The following is an 11,859-nucleotide window of genomic DNA, read 5'->3' as shown; positions in this document are numbered from 1 at the left end:
CTTTGGATGGCAGGAGAACAGATGGGGCAGGTGGTAACACCTGCTGCAGGATAGTAATGACCCTGACTGTTTCTTCTTCTCCCACCCCACCATAGATAGACAGGACTCTGCTCATTGTAGGTTTTTTTAAATTTTCTGAAGATAAATCTCCTTTAGTCATTGTTTAGCGCTTAAGCCTGCACATCCTTCTCAACTGCAACTTTTTGGTCTAAAGATATACTTGGTTTTGCTGACTTCTGGGTTATATTTCCACTATGGCAAAGTTGCGTGAGCACCTGGTGACTTCCTGGATGCTTTCTTCAGCTGCTGAAGAATCTTCACTAAGATTCCTTATTAAGCTAGGCTGCTCACCACTACTACTGCACTTACCATGGGAAAATCATTCTTATCTGCATGTTTGCCTTGCTGACCTCACGAGACAATGGCTGGTCTCTCTCTCCAGTGTCCACTGGGCCTGCTGCTTTTGCCTCCCTTCCACCATGCCTAAGAATGGATGCTGTTGTGGTGATGAGTCTCTTATCTTGATATTGGAGCCTCTGTGTCACCAGCTGCTCCTTTGGCACCAGGGGACCATGTGATGGGGTTTGCTCTGGTGTTGTGACTTTTCTGGAAGCCGTTCAGCCCTGAGCCCTCAGCACAGCTCTTGGGGGCTTCCTCCTGCTCCCCTATTGCTGTGGGCCACGCTGCAGGGTGAGGCCATCACTCTCTCCTCACCTCCAGTTGTCCAACTTTAGGGAGGAAGATTGTCCCAAGTCCATGTCCTCCTTAGAGTGTGGGGTAAGGAGGCAGTGCGCCCTCAGCTGCAGGTTAGTGAGTATTCACATCTGCTAGGAAAAGACAGCTACTGTCTCTACTTGTGTTTCACCTTTTGATACCTTTGGCTAAGCCAATAGTGGTGGAATGTGCTTGGGGTCCCAGCACTAGGGAGAGTGAAGCAGAAGGATCACGAGTTGGAACCATACCAGTCTAGGTCAAGCTGAGAAAAGACCCATTTAGTTACACAGATATTAACAAAGTTAGAAAACCAAACCACACCAAAACAGTCACCTATGTATCTATAATCCAACTCAGATTGTTTAAATTTTAAAAGATTCTTTTAGAGTTCTTAGTGATCTCCCCTCCTGAATTAAAATAGGGTTCAGAGTCAGTCTTGCAGTTTGAAAGCTATGTCTACATCTCTATAGTACTGTGCTGAAGGTAGAAACACAGAGGAGAGGTGAGCAGGCTTGGAGGAGGACTGAGCTCCTAGGTTCCTAGTCTGAGGCTGGTACTGGCAATAATTTTCATGGACAGTAGTCAGAGGGCCATGCCCATCATATTACTCCTCACTGGGCCCTAGCAGACCTCATGTGTCATTGTTTTCTTCTTCAGACTCCACAGAACCTTGTAGTTAAAGCCTTCTTTCCCTTGACTAAGGGCAATGAGGGCTTTGCCTTGTAAGAGGAGAGCAGGCCATATAGACGTTCATCCAACTTGGCATTCTTCTGAAAGGCTGGCTCTTTTGGGGAAGATGGCAGTTGAATGGGAGTGGCTCAGAAGCACAGCCACCATGGTAAATACTAGTTATGCACTAAGTACTGGAGTGTCTCTTCCCAACACAGACTAGTCCTACTCTGTGTTGGCTCCAGAAACTGCCGATTCTCTCCTATTGTGGTTGCTGCAGCCACAGTCATGGTCCAAGGACTTCTGAGGGCAGGCTGTCCTCTAGCTGAAGGTCCAATATTGAGAGGATGATAATGGCAGGATAGGTGGTGAGGACACAAGGATTGACAGCCATGTCTGACCTAGACATGAGAACTGCGATGATGTGTGAAAAGATGAAATGACTAAGGCATGGGGTTTGTGGGCAGAAGAGCTGAGAGACAAGGAGGGAGAAGATGAGAAGACAGGACAGTGGAGGAGAAAAACAGAACACTGCACACTATTCTGAATGTGAAATCTTACTGTACACAGCCATGCATGTTAGATAATATTCAGTAATCCATAGTGGTACACCTGTGCCAGGAAGTCAGTAGTCGAGATTGTTAGCATGTCAAGATCAATTCATAGCTCAAATCAATTCTTCATTGAGCATAAAGAGGGAATGAATGATTAGAGCACAGTGTGGAGTCAAATAGCTGCTGGAGGTTATGTCTTTATTGAGGTGTTTTACAGGGAACAATCCATCATCACAGACTTGTGTATCGTTGAGATCATCCTAGGGACAGGCTTGGGACAGGCTAGGGATGGGCTGGGGGCAAGTTGGGAGCAGGCTGGGAACAGGTATGGGACAAGCAGGTGACAGGCTGGGGACAGGCTTTTGTTGATCCCAAGGAATATCAAAAGAGTTCTCTAGCTTGGAGACTCTGACTCGTACAGACTCAGGCTGGTCATATCCTTGCCCTTTATGACTTTATTAATCCAGGGCACATATGGGGAGATTCGGGTGAAGACTGCAGGGGGCTTTGCATCTCCACGTCCATAAGATACAATACCATGGGCCACCCCAGCACATACTAGTGGTCCTCCGGAGTCTCCCTGTATGTTAGGAAAATCAGACTATGAGCATAGATCACCTCCCTCCAACTACAGACCTCCCATCATAGCTAACTCCAGAAGGAAGGAAGTGGTCTTAGCTCCCCGAAGGGGAGTTTTAAGTTAGTGATTTAATGATAATATTTTTTCCCTCTGGATTTGTTTCAGTGTTTATATTGTCTATCTCCACTCTCTTCATTTCTATTCTACAGCTGCATGGGAAGGTTACAGGAAGGCTTGGGCATACACACTTGAGAACAAGAGGTAGAATTTCAGTTCCCAGAGCCTAAGAGCTAGCAGCTGAAGCACACAGGCATAAGTCACTGCCATGGAGAGCTATTTGGCCCACTCCCTCCATTGACATTGTTGACTGATGTGGGAAGGAAGAGCATGTGTGTACTCACCTTATATGCTGATCTTATCTTTCTTGGACTGCCCACGCAGACCTGGAAGTTATAGTTATAATGAAAATAGTTTTTACAGGCCTCTTTATCCATGATTCTCTGTTTCACCTCCCTCAGTGTATTTGAGGTAGGTTTTGTCACTCCAGTTTGCCCCCAGCCAGCTGCCCGGCACATCTTTCCAGGCTTGAGAAAGTCAGAGGGCTGAGGCAGGGGAATTACATCCACAGCAGGAGTCACCTTGGCTTTCTTTTGAAGCTGTTGGGTCAAGGAGAGAAGGGATGTCAACCCAGAGAAGGATAATTTCCCACTGGGGCAGCAATGACATGGAATTCACAAGTGGGTTCTGAGGAAATGATTTGGACAATCGAGAATTCAAAGACCTGAGCCAGGGGGAGAGTTAGTGTTGGGAGAAATAAGCAGGGCAAGAAAAAATAATGGCACCTTCAGTAACATGATATCATGGAGATTGGAATAGAAGTTATAATTTGGGTGAACAATTTGTTTTTCGACTTTTATCTTCTGCTGTGTGGATTCTGTCTTGCTCACATCATGAACTCCAAGGGTGACAGTGGTTTCTCTGTAGACAGAAAAAGAAGCAGGGAAAAGTGCTGGTCTTAGGGGGAAGAGTCCTTCTGAGGAGAGTGACACCAGGGTCTACTTTCTTTATCTTAGGGCAGAGAGAAGTGAGACTTGAGATGGAGCTCCCTGAACCACAGCCTTCCCAGAAGCTGAGGCTCAGGGAAACACAGGACTGAGAACTCTCCCTACACTCCACAACCAATACTTGGATTGAACCTATGGTTTTGTACTTGGTAGACAGGCACTCTACATTGACTTACATCCCAGCCGGTGTCTCAGATCTGGTGACACCAGGACAATACAAGAACTGTGGGTTTTGTCCTGACCAGAGCCCTGCTTAAAGCTCGGACCTCTGAATATGGAGGTGACACACGAATGGTCCAGTGAGTGAGCCTGTGCTCCCTTTTCCTCTGTGTAAGGAGAGCCCATCTGGAGATAAGCTGGGCTCAGAGTCTTTCCTGGGGCTCTGCTGATCTGTGACTCTGGTTCATGGATGTCTTCACAGGAAGAGAAGTCTCTTACCTTCCCTTACAGTGTGCAGCAGTCATCACAAATTGGCGGGTCACGAGAAACCCACCACAGCCTGTAACCTCTCTCAGTGATGATCTCCAGATGGGCCATGTAAGGACGGGAGTGTGGTCTAGACTCCACACCACCGATAATCTCCTCTGGAACAAGGAACACCCAGTCCCCAGTCACAAACTTGCAGGGCCCCCCAACACAGTACTGCCAGAGAAATATGGGGCTAAAGCTGAGCGACTGCTCCAAGCCCACCCCACCCCCTCCGCCTGTCCTTTGGTCTTTTCTCTCCTGTTGATCTTTCCTCCCCACACCTCCCTGTCCATCATCATCCTTCATTTAGAACACAATGGCCATTCATGTTTCTGACTTTCCAACTCATTACACATTTGTCCACACACTCACCCTGTCTTCCTCAATGCTATGGGAAGGCTAGAGAAGGGCTGCTCCTCAGAACAGAGCATTTTGATGAAATGAAGTGAAGGGAAACTAGTTTTTCATTCTTCCTTGAGTTAGGGATTTCCCGTGGACCATGTCATTTTAGGATCCTGCCTAACGTTAGGCTCCCTGTTACTCAAACTAACAGATTAAGGACAGCTGCTGAAAGCTCAGAGGTTAGGGATATGAAGACCAAACTCACCAGCTCCAGCTTCAGAAGGCAAGAGAAGAGCCATCAGGAATAGCAGGGCCTGCATTTTTTGTTGCCAGTGGTACAGCCTGGGGTGAGCTTCTGCTGTGTTCCTGCCCTAGTTCCTGCTTTTATAGCTCCAAAGTAGGAGAAAGGAAGGGCTGGAAACCACAGGTCTGGTTTGGACAAGCTCTAGTTTCCTTATCAGAAATTCTCATGACTCTGCTCTCTGGGGGTGTTGAATCTTTGGCAGATTCTGAGGCTCCTGGATCCCATCATGAAGTGGTGACTGCACCCATCAAAGTGGCTCCCAGGAAGCAGCACAGGAACACAAAGGGGCTGGGGGGGACCTTGATCAGGGATCATGGAACTGTTCTTGTAAGCATCCAGGTACTACAGTCAGCTTTGAGACCTAATCCGCGCATGTGTAGACTCATCTCTGTCGCTGTAGCACAGACACAGGCATCTGTAGTGTGTGGACATATGGGAGACAGGGAGGACATTGACAAAAACTGTGGTGGGCTGATTTAGCCTGAAGGCTCTTGCTTGTGTTGACCAGCAAGAGGCATCTCATCTTTATTAAAACAAGCAGCAGATGAGAGAATATGGCTGTAGGAGAAGAAAGATTGGCGAGTGTATTAAGCATGTAATGTATGAGGCATGACCTTAGGTTATTGTCAACTTTCCTAATGCTTCGACCTGGTGTTGTGACCCCAGCCATAAAGTTTTTTATTTCTACTCCATAACTCTAATTTTGCTATTGTTATGAATTATAATGTAAAACATATGATATGCAGGGAATCTGGTGTTTGACATCCAAAGGATTTTGGAACTCAGAGGTGGAGAACAGCTTCTGTAAGTGCGTGTTCTGATCTGGTCATAGTAATAGTCCCTTTGGTAGTTGTTATAATGCACATTTAGGGAGAAGTCGATGGACTATCAGGATATATCAGAACAGGAAGATCATACATTTAATTAGTTAGTGTCTGTGACTTACTGTTTTCATTCCAGTGGGATGAACAGAGAACACAATGGAATGTGTAATTACCACGTCTGTGTTCCACAGGGGATCTCAGGCTCGCTAGTTATATGTGGAGAGTCTCCTTGCTTGAGACCAATGTGGAATCTGTGTGGATCAGTACTGAGACTTAGAGCTTTCATCTTTTCATGTGTCACTGGACATTACACACGGCTTGCACTTACACAGGGACATTCCATTGCTTACAGAGTATTTTCTTGCTTAATTAAAAATTTGAAATTCTGTCCATGTTTGAATAATTGACACTTTGTCATATTTCTGGTCTATGCCTTCTTAAGGCCTCACCAACCCTGAGAATTGCTGTTAGTATTCTACAGATGAGGAATTTGAGCCTTGCCAAAATGCCATAGTCATTTAAATATTAGAATTTGATCTGAAATCTGTTACTACCTGACTCCACTTCAATATCCTTTCTTTGTAGAAGTCTGCTTCTCTTGATTGTGAAGACAAATCAGAGGAAGCAATCACTAAGATCCTGAGAGGAACAGCTCACCTGTCCACAAGCTCATCTAGAACGACCTTAGAGTGGATTCCATGCGTGGCAATGCTCACATAGGCTCTTTCTTTTCAGTGGATCCTGTTGGACAGAGATTCTCACTGGAAGGAAGAAGAGAGGACCTTTTCTGATGTGAGTGATAAAAAGTAGTAGTTGTAGGTGTGAGATGATTTTTAGGACATGCAGAGTAAACATTAAACAATGTCACCCATGGGTGTGTTCAATGCAAGACAAGGCTTTGAGTGAAAAAGTATTTATTGCCAGGGATCATAGTGTACAGTGGTTGGCTTATTGCATTAAAGTTCTCATGAACAGACACAAAGACAGTGTTTTTGCTCTAAATAAGAACAGAACGTTTTTTTAAAGATAAAAGCAACTTATTGTGAAGAAATAAAAAAGTTATGCAGTTAGATTAACGTAATTTACACAAGCACTTGTTCAGACTCCAAGACTATCCATCTCAAGGAACCATATAATTGGACTTGACGTTCTGGAATCATGGAGATTTGCAGAAAAATTCTAGACCTGGTAAAAAGAGGTATTGACTATCATATGGAGCCTCAGCTGATTCCCAGGCTTGGACCAGACAACTCAGACCTCTTTGTATGATGGAGACTAGGTGTCCCTGAGGAAAGTTCTGTCTCCAACTCTATTCTTCTGCATTTCCTTCCTCTGATTCTACAGAGCTACAAAGAACTGTGTAAGTAGAGTGACGTGGATTAGAGAAAATCAATAGATCTGATTAATTTTTAAAAATCACTGTGCAATGAAATTGACCTGATAGCACTTTTTTTTTTTTCTGCACTTCTTTGCTTCATCCATCTTGTCTAATTGGGTGGCTGTATATATATGGGCCACATGTGGGGCAGGCTCTGAATGGATGTTCCTTCAGTCTCTGTTTTAATCTTTGCCTCTCTCTTCCCTGCCAAGGGTATTCTTGTTCCCCTTTTAAAGAAGGAGTGAAGCATTCACATTTTGATCATCCGTCTTGAGTTTCATTTGTTCTAGGCATCTAGGGTAATTCAGGCATTTGGGCTAATAGCCACTTATCAATGAGTGCATACCATGTATGTCTTTCTGTGATTGGGTTAGCTCACTCAGGATGATATTTTCCAGTTTCAACCATTTGCCTACAAATTTCATAAACTCGTTGTTTTTGATAGCTGAGTAATATTCCATTGTGTAGATATACCACATTTTCTGTATCCATTCCTCTGTTGAAGGGCATCTGGGTTCTTTCCAGCTTCTGGCTATTAGAAATAAGGCTGCGATGAACATAGTGGAGCACGTGTCTTTTTTATATGTTGGGGCATCTTTTGGGTATATGCCCAAGAGAGGGATAGCTGGATCCTCAGGCAGTTTAATGTCCAATTTTCTGAGGAACCTCCAGACTGATTTCCAGAATGGTTGCTGATAGCACTTTGTAATTCTTCTGTGAAGCCACACTTAGAGGACAGGCTTTGGAGATGGCCCATACACAGGGTCCCAAATGAATAGTCCCCCTTTCCAATTCATGAGTACAGAGGTAGGAGAGACGTAGTCACCAATTGGCATTATACCCATAGTGGTTGGCTGATTCAGGAAATGACATTATGATAGAAATTAGTGAAAAACATCACAAAGAGCAAAACAGGGACTTTTTATACATGGAGTTATCCAGTGGTCAGTGCAAATAACATGCTACTGAACGATACAGATGAGGTGATTCCTTCTGTAATTCCCTTCAGGATATCTATTTGCATCTTGGAGAACTACGGTGGATTATTTTAATTTAAACAGGAGGTGACTTTAGTCAAAGTTCCTAGTTTTATTGTTGCTGCAAGTGACACATGTCTGACAGCTAATAATCTGGGGAATGCATCCACATCCATCATTAGGTGTAATAATGTCTATTGCAGGGACTGAATCCTGTCACACTGATGGTATCATGTTCATTGGGAGTGTAGGAGGTAGCACCTACTGTAGACACCTTGGGAAGATACGCACTTGCCTCAAAGTAGGAAATAAATCTAAGGTCATTGACTTTATCAAAGTATCCATGGTTAGTGATATTTCATAGGTCAAGCTATCTCTTCCTAAATAAGGCTGTTGCATCTGGCTCATCCATCTCTCAGGAAGAGGTAAAACCTTCCGTAGATATCTGAATGGGAAGCTGACTGAGAAGAATGCTCACACAGGTTGGCCCCGTTATAGAAAACAACTTGACAGTGGATGTTTGGAATAATGCATCCCTTCTTGATGGTGTCATGGAAGACAGTGATGTACAGAAGTTTAAAACCAAAATAAAGCCATCCTCACACTTTTAGGAAAAGACCACCTAATCAATAACTGTGGTAACAAGTAGCAACCAAAATCATATTCATTGACCCCCTTTCCTTTTGGATAAGCATAGATTCATGTTCAATAGTGGAAAATAACCAGAGCCATCCCGACCTTCATCTTGTCCAAGAGAATTTTTAAAATTTAAAATGTTTGTTTTTAGAAATTTTGTACAGGAGTATTGTATTTCTAGCACTATCAGGCCCCCCTGTCCCTCTGAAACTCTTTTTAAGCTGTATTTTGCATAGCCTTATGGGGAATCCCACATGGTGAGGGGATGAATGGAGATCTTCAACTCCATTTTCACATCCTGCTTTCATTCTATTAGTCTATACTTTTTTAATTGGGAATTGAGACCATTACTGATGGAGAGCTATCAATGAGCAGTGTTTGTTGATTCCTGTTATTCCGTTATGTTGTGTGTCCTACACAACATATGCCCTACTGCCTGTGACTTACTAGTTTAGCGTGGTTTATTATTCCTTGTTTTTTTCTTGTGTGTGGTTGACCCCTTCAGATTAAAATATTCCTTCTAGTACCTTCTGTAAAGCTGTATTGGTGGACAGAAATTGTTTAGATTTATTTTTATTATGTTTTTCTTTCTCTATCAATTGTGATAGATAGTTTTGCTGGGTGTTATAGTCTGGATTTGCATCCGTGGTCTCTTAGAGCTTGTAGAATATCTACCTAGGCTCTCTGACTTGCAGAGTTTCCAATGGGAAGTCAGTATTATTCTAATGGGTTGTTATCACCAAAAGTTCTTATGTCACCTTTAATTTTAACATACTTTTGTGGGGTATATGTATCTGGGTTGGCACTTGTACATAATTTATAAGTTTTGTCTTCTCATAGACTCTCAGAGTTCTATATCTTGGATTTTATCTCTTTAGGGATCATAGCTATAGAATTGGTTATTTAGTTGTTCTATATCATGGATTTTATCTCTTTAGGAATCATAGCTACAGAATTGGTTATTTAGTAGGTGGGCATATTGTCCGTTTACATTTTAAATTTTAAAAGTTGTCTTTGGACAAGACATATGTCAAGACATTGGTCAAGAACATTGTTTTTCGCATTGTTTATATTTTTGTGAAAGGAACTTGATTTTTTAAATTTTGACTGTTGACTTTTTGATTTTGTGGGGAGATTCTACCCCAATAAACTTGAATGCTAGAGTGTGTCTTCGGGCGTCTGAAGGGATGAATCTCTGGCTGGAAATCTGGGGACTAGGGCAGAGTGTCCTACCAGATCCAAGTCTGTTCTAGGCCCAAAGCAATCCTGTGGAGTGGCTGGGTCTGAGGTAAGACCACATTTGGGGGAGGTGTGGTGGGCTTAGTTTTCTGGGGGAAAATCACTGATCTCAGGGTAGTGTTGTGGTAAGAAACCAGATGTCAACCATGGCAGGTCAGGATCTTGCCTGGTTGGGAGAACTCACCAGAGCTGGTGGGGCCATGTTGAACATATCTTGGTTAATCCCATTCCCATCATTGATTAAATACTAAAGGTGGCCTTCTGTGCCTGAGATAGGGCAGGTGACCTCCAAGGAGCTCTTTGCTGCAAATGGTGTTTGGGAGAGGCATAGTCAATGAATGTTTCCCATGATCTAGTGCAGTGGTTCTCAAACTGTGGTTCTCTACTCCATTGGGGGGTAGAATGACCCTTTCACAGGGTCACATATCAGCTATCCTGCATATCAGATATTTGCAATATGATTCATAACAGTAGCAAAATTACAGTTATGAAGTAGCAATGAAAATTATGTTATGGTTTGGGGTCACCACAACCTGAAGAAATGGTATAAAGGTTTACAGCATTAGGAAGGCTGAGAACCCCTCCTCTAGTGAATGGACCCATACCCATGCACATATGGGAAGCACTAATTAGACTTGTGGGTTATAAGAAAAAAGACCTCCTGGATTTAAAAGTTTCCATTAAGCAAGTAGCTATTACTGTGATGTGTCTGCCCGTGTTGTGACTCAGCCCTTCTTGAAGCTTTCAGCACCCTTTCCTTTGCCTATGGTTTTAGCATGTTGTCTATAATACATCATGGATAATTTCTCTCCTGGTACTGCTTACTTAGCGTTCTGTTGGCCTTCTTACCTGGGTGAGTATCTCTTTCTTTGTATTTGGGAAATTTTCTTCTCTGAGTTTATTGAGAATATTATCCATGTCTTTGGCCTGGAGTTCTTCTCTGTCTTCTATTTTATGAAGGTGGAAAGGGCATTGTAAAGAAGTATATGGTGGGAGTGAGATGGCAGGAAATGAAGAACACATATGATTATCATGTACACATGTACGAACTTCTCAAGAGCAAAGCAGAAATAAAAACCAACTAAAAAGATTAAATAGGGTCTGCAACAGAACTAAACAAATAGCTCTAAAGAGAAGGAACAAAAATGTCCAGTAAGAAACACTTTAAAAAGTCTTCAACATCCTTAACCACTTCGGAAATCTAGATTAAAGCCACTTTAAGATTTATCCTACTCTATAATTTTAATTTTTTCAAACCATATTTTTAATGATGATTCTTAAATTCTTTAACCTCCTTTGTAGTCCCCCACCCACCAGTAGTAGAAAAGAAAGGATACAGGAGAAGTGGACCTGTTTAGAAAGGTTCTTTGGAGCAACTCCTGTCTGTGTTGTTGGAAGTTGGCAGTTAGTTCATAGGTTAGCAGGCAGTGGCAGGTCAATCCACTCATAAATACTTCACAGATACACCAGCAGTCCAGTTTGGTAGAGTCAGGTTAGCAACAGGAGTGACACAACCTAGTAGAAACAGCCAGGCCTCAGTCTCAGCTTGAGTCAGCAGGAGAGACCAGGAGGAACAGGACGAACAGGAGGAGAAGTTTTCAACTGTGCCTTTCTCAGGGAAGCAGAGATCAGCAAAGACTCGAGCCCCATAAGGGTTGCACAGCCAGCCGTTCTATCAAGCTGAGCTCTGTCCTTGTCACTCCATGGAGTCCTATTTGTACCCTCCAAACATCACGTGACTTCCACGTGCCTTGCCTCAGCATGTATCTTTCCTTAACATGTTCTTGAATCAGTACAGCCCTAGTCCGAGGAAGCAGCAAGAAACTGCAGCACACCACCAGAAGTTTCTTGGTTCGTTTCTCTCTATGGAGTCCTGACAAATGCAACACAACTATGTGATGTAAAGCAGACCAATACATGTGTGTGGTTAGCGAAGACTCCTTCATTGTGCCCATTCACATGCTTGCTTTAGCAGAACAACCTCTCTCCTGTGTCTTCTTCAGCAAAATGTTGCTTCACAAGTCTGTCTGAGCCTTTCACATTTGTGCCCACTTTCACATGTTTGCCCCAGGAAAACACCATCTAACTGATTCCCAAAGAACCCTTATAT

At 43.3% G+C, this 11,859-nt stretch overlaps 1 protein-coding gene across 1 annotated transcript; it reads right to left on the bottom strand.

The window, feature by feature from the left end:
• Nucleotides 1-2,298: 2,298 nt before the first annotated feature.
• Nucleotides 2,299-4,711, bottom strand: LOC116913564 (mast cell protease 1-like). Its single transcript, XM_032917777.1, is given in 6 exon segments — nt 2,299-2,517; nt 2,919-3,173; nt 3,360-3,495; nt 4,020-4,079; nt 4,081-4,165; nt 4,657-4,711. Coding segments are annotated over 6 exon segments (777 nt in total). The 3' UTR covers nt 2,299-2,331.
• Nucleotides 4,712-11,859: the final 7,148 nt, after the last annotated feature.

The sequence above is a fragment of the Rattus rattus genome, chromosome 12 (assembly GCF_011064425.1).
Source record: "Rattus rattus isolate New Zealand chromosome 12, Rrattus_CSIRO_v1, whole genome shotgun sequence".
NCBI lineage: Eukaryota > Metazoa > Chordata > Mammalia > Rodentia > Muridae > Rattus > Rattus rattus.
This window is presented reverse-complemented; position numbering and strand designations above follow the sequence as displayed.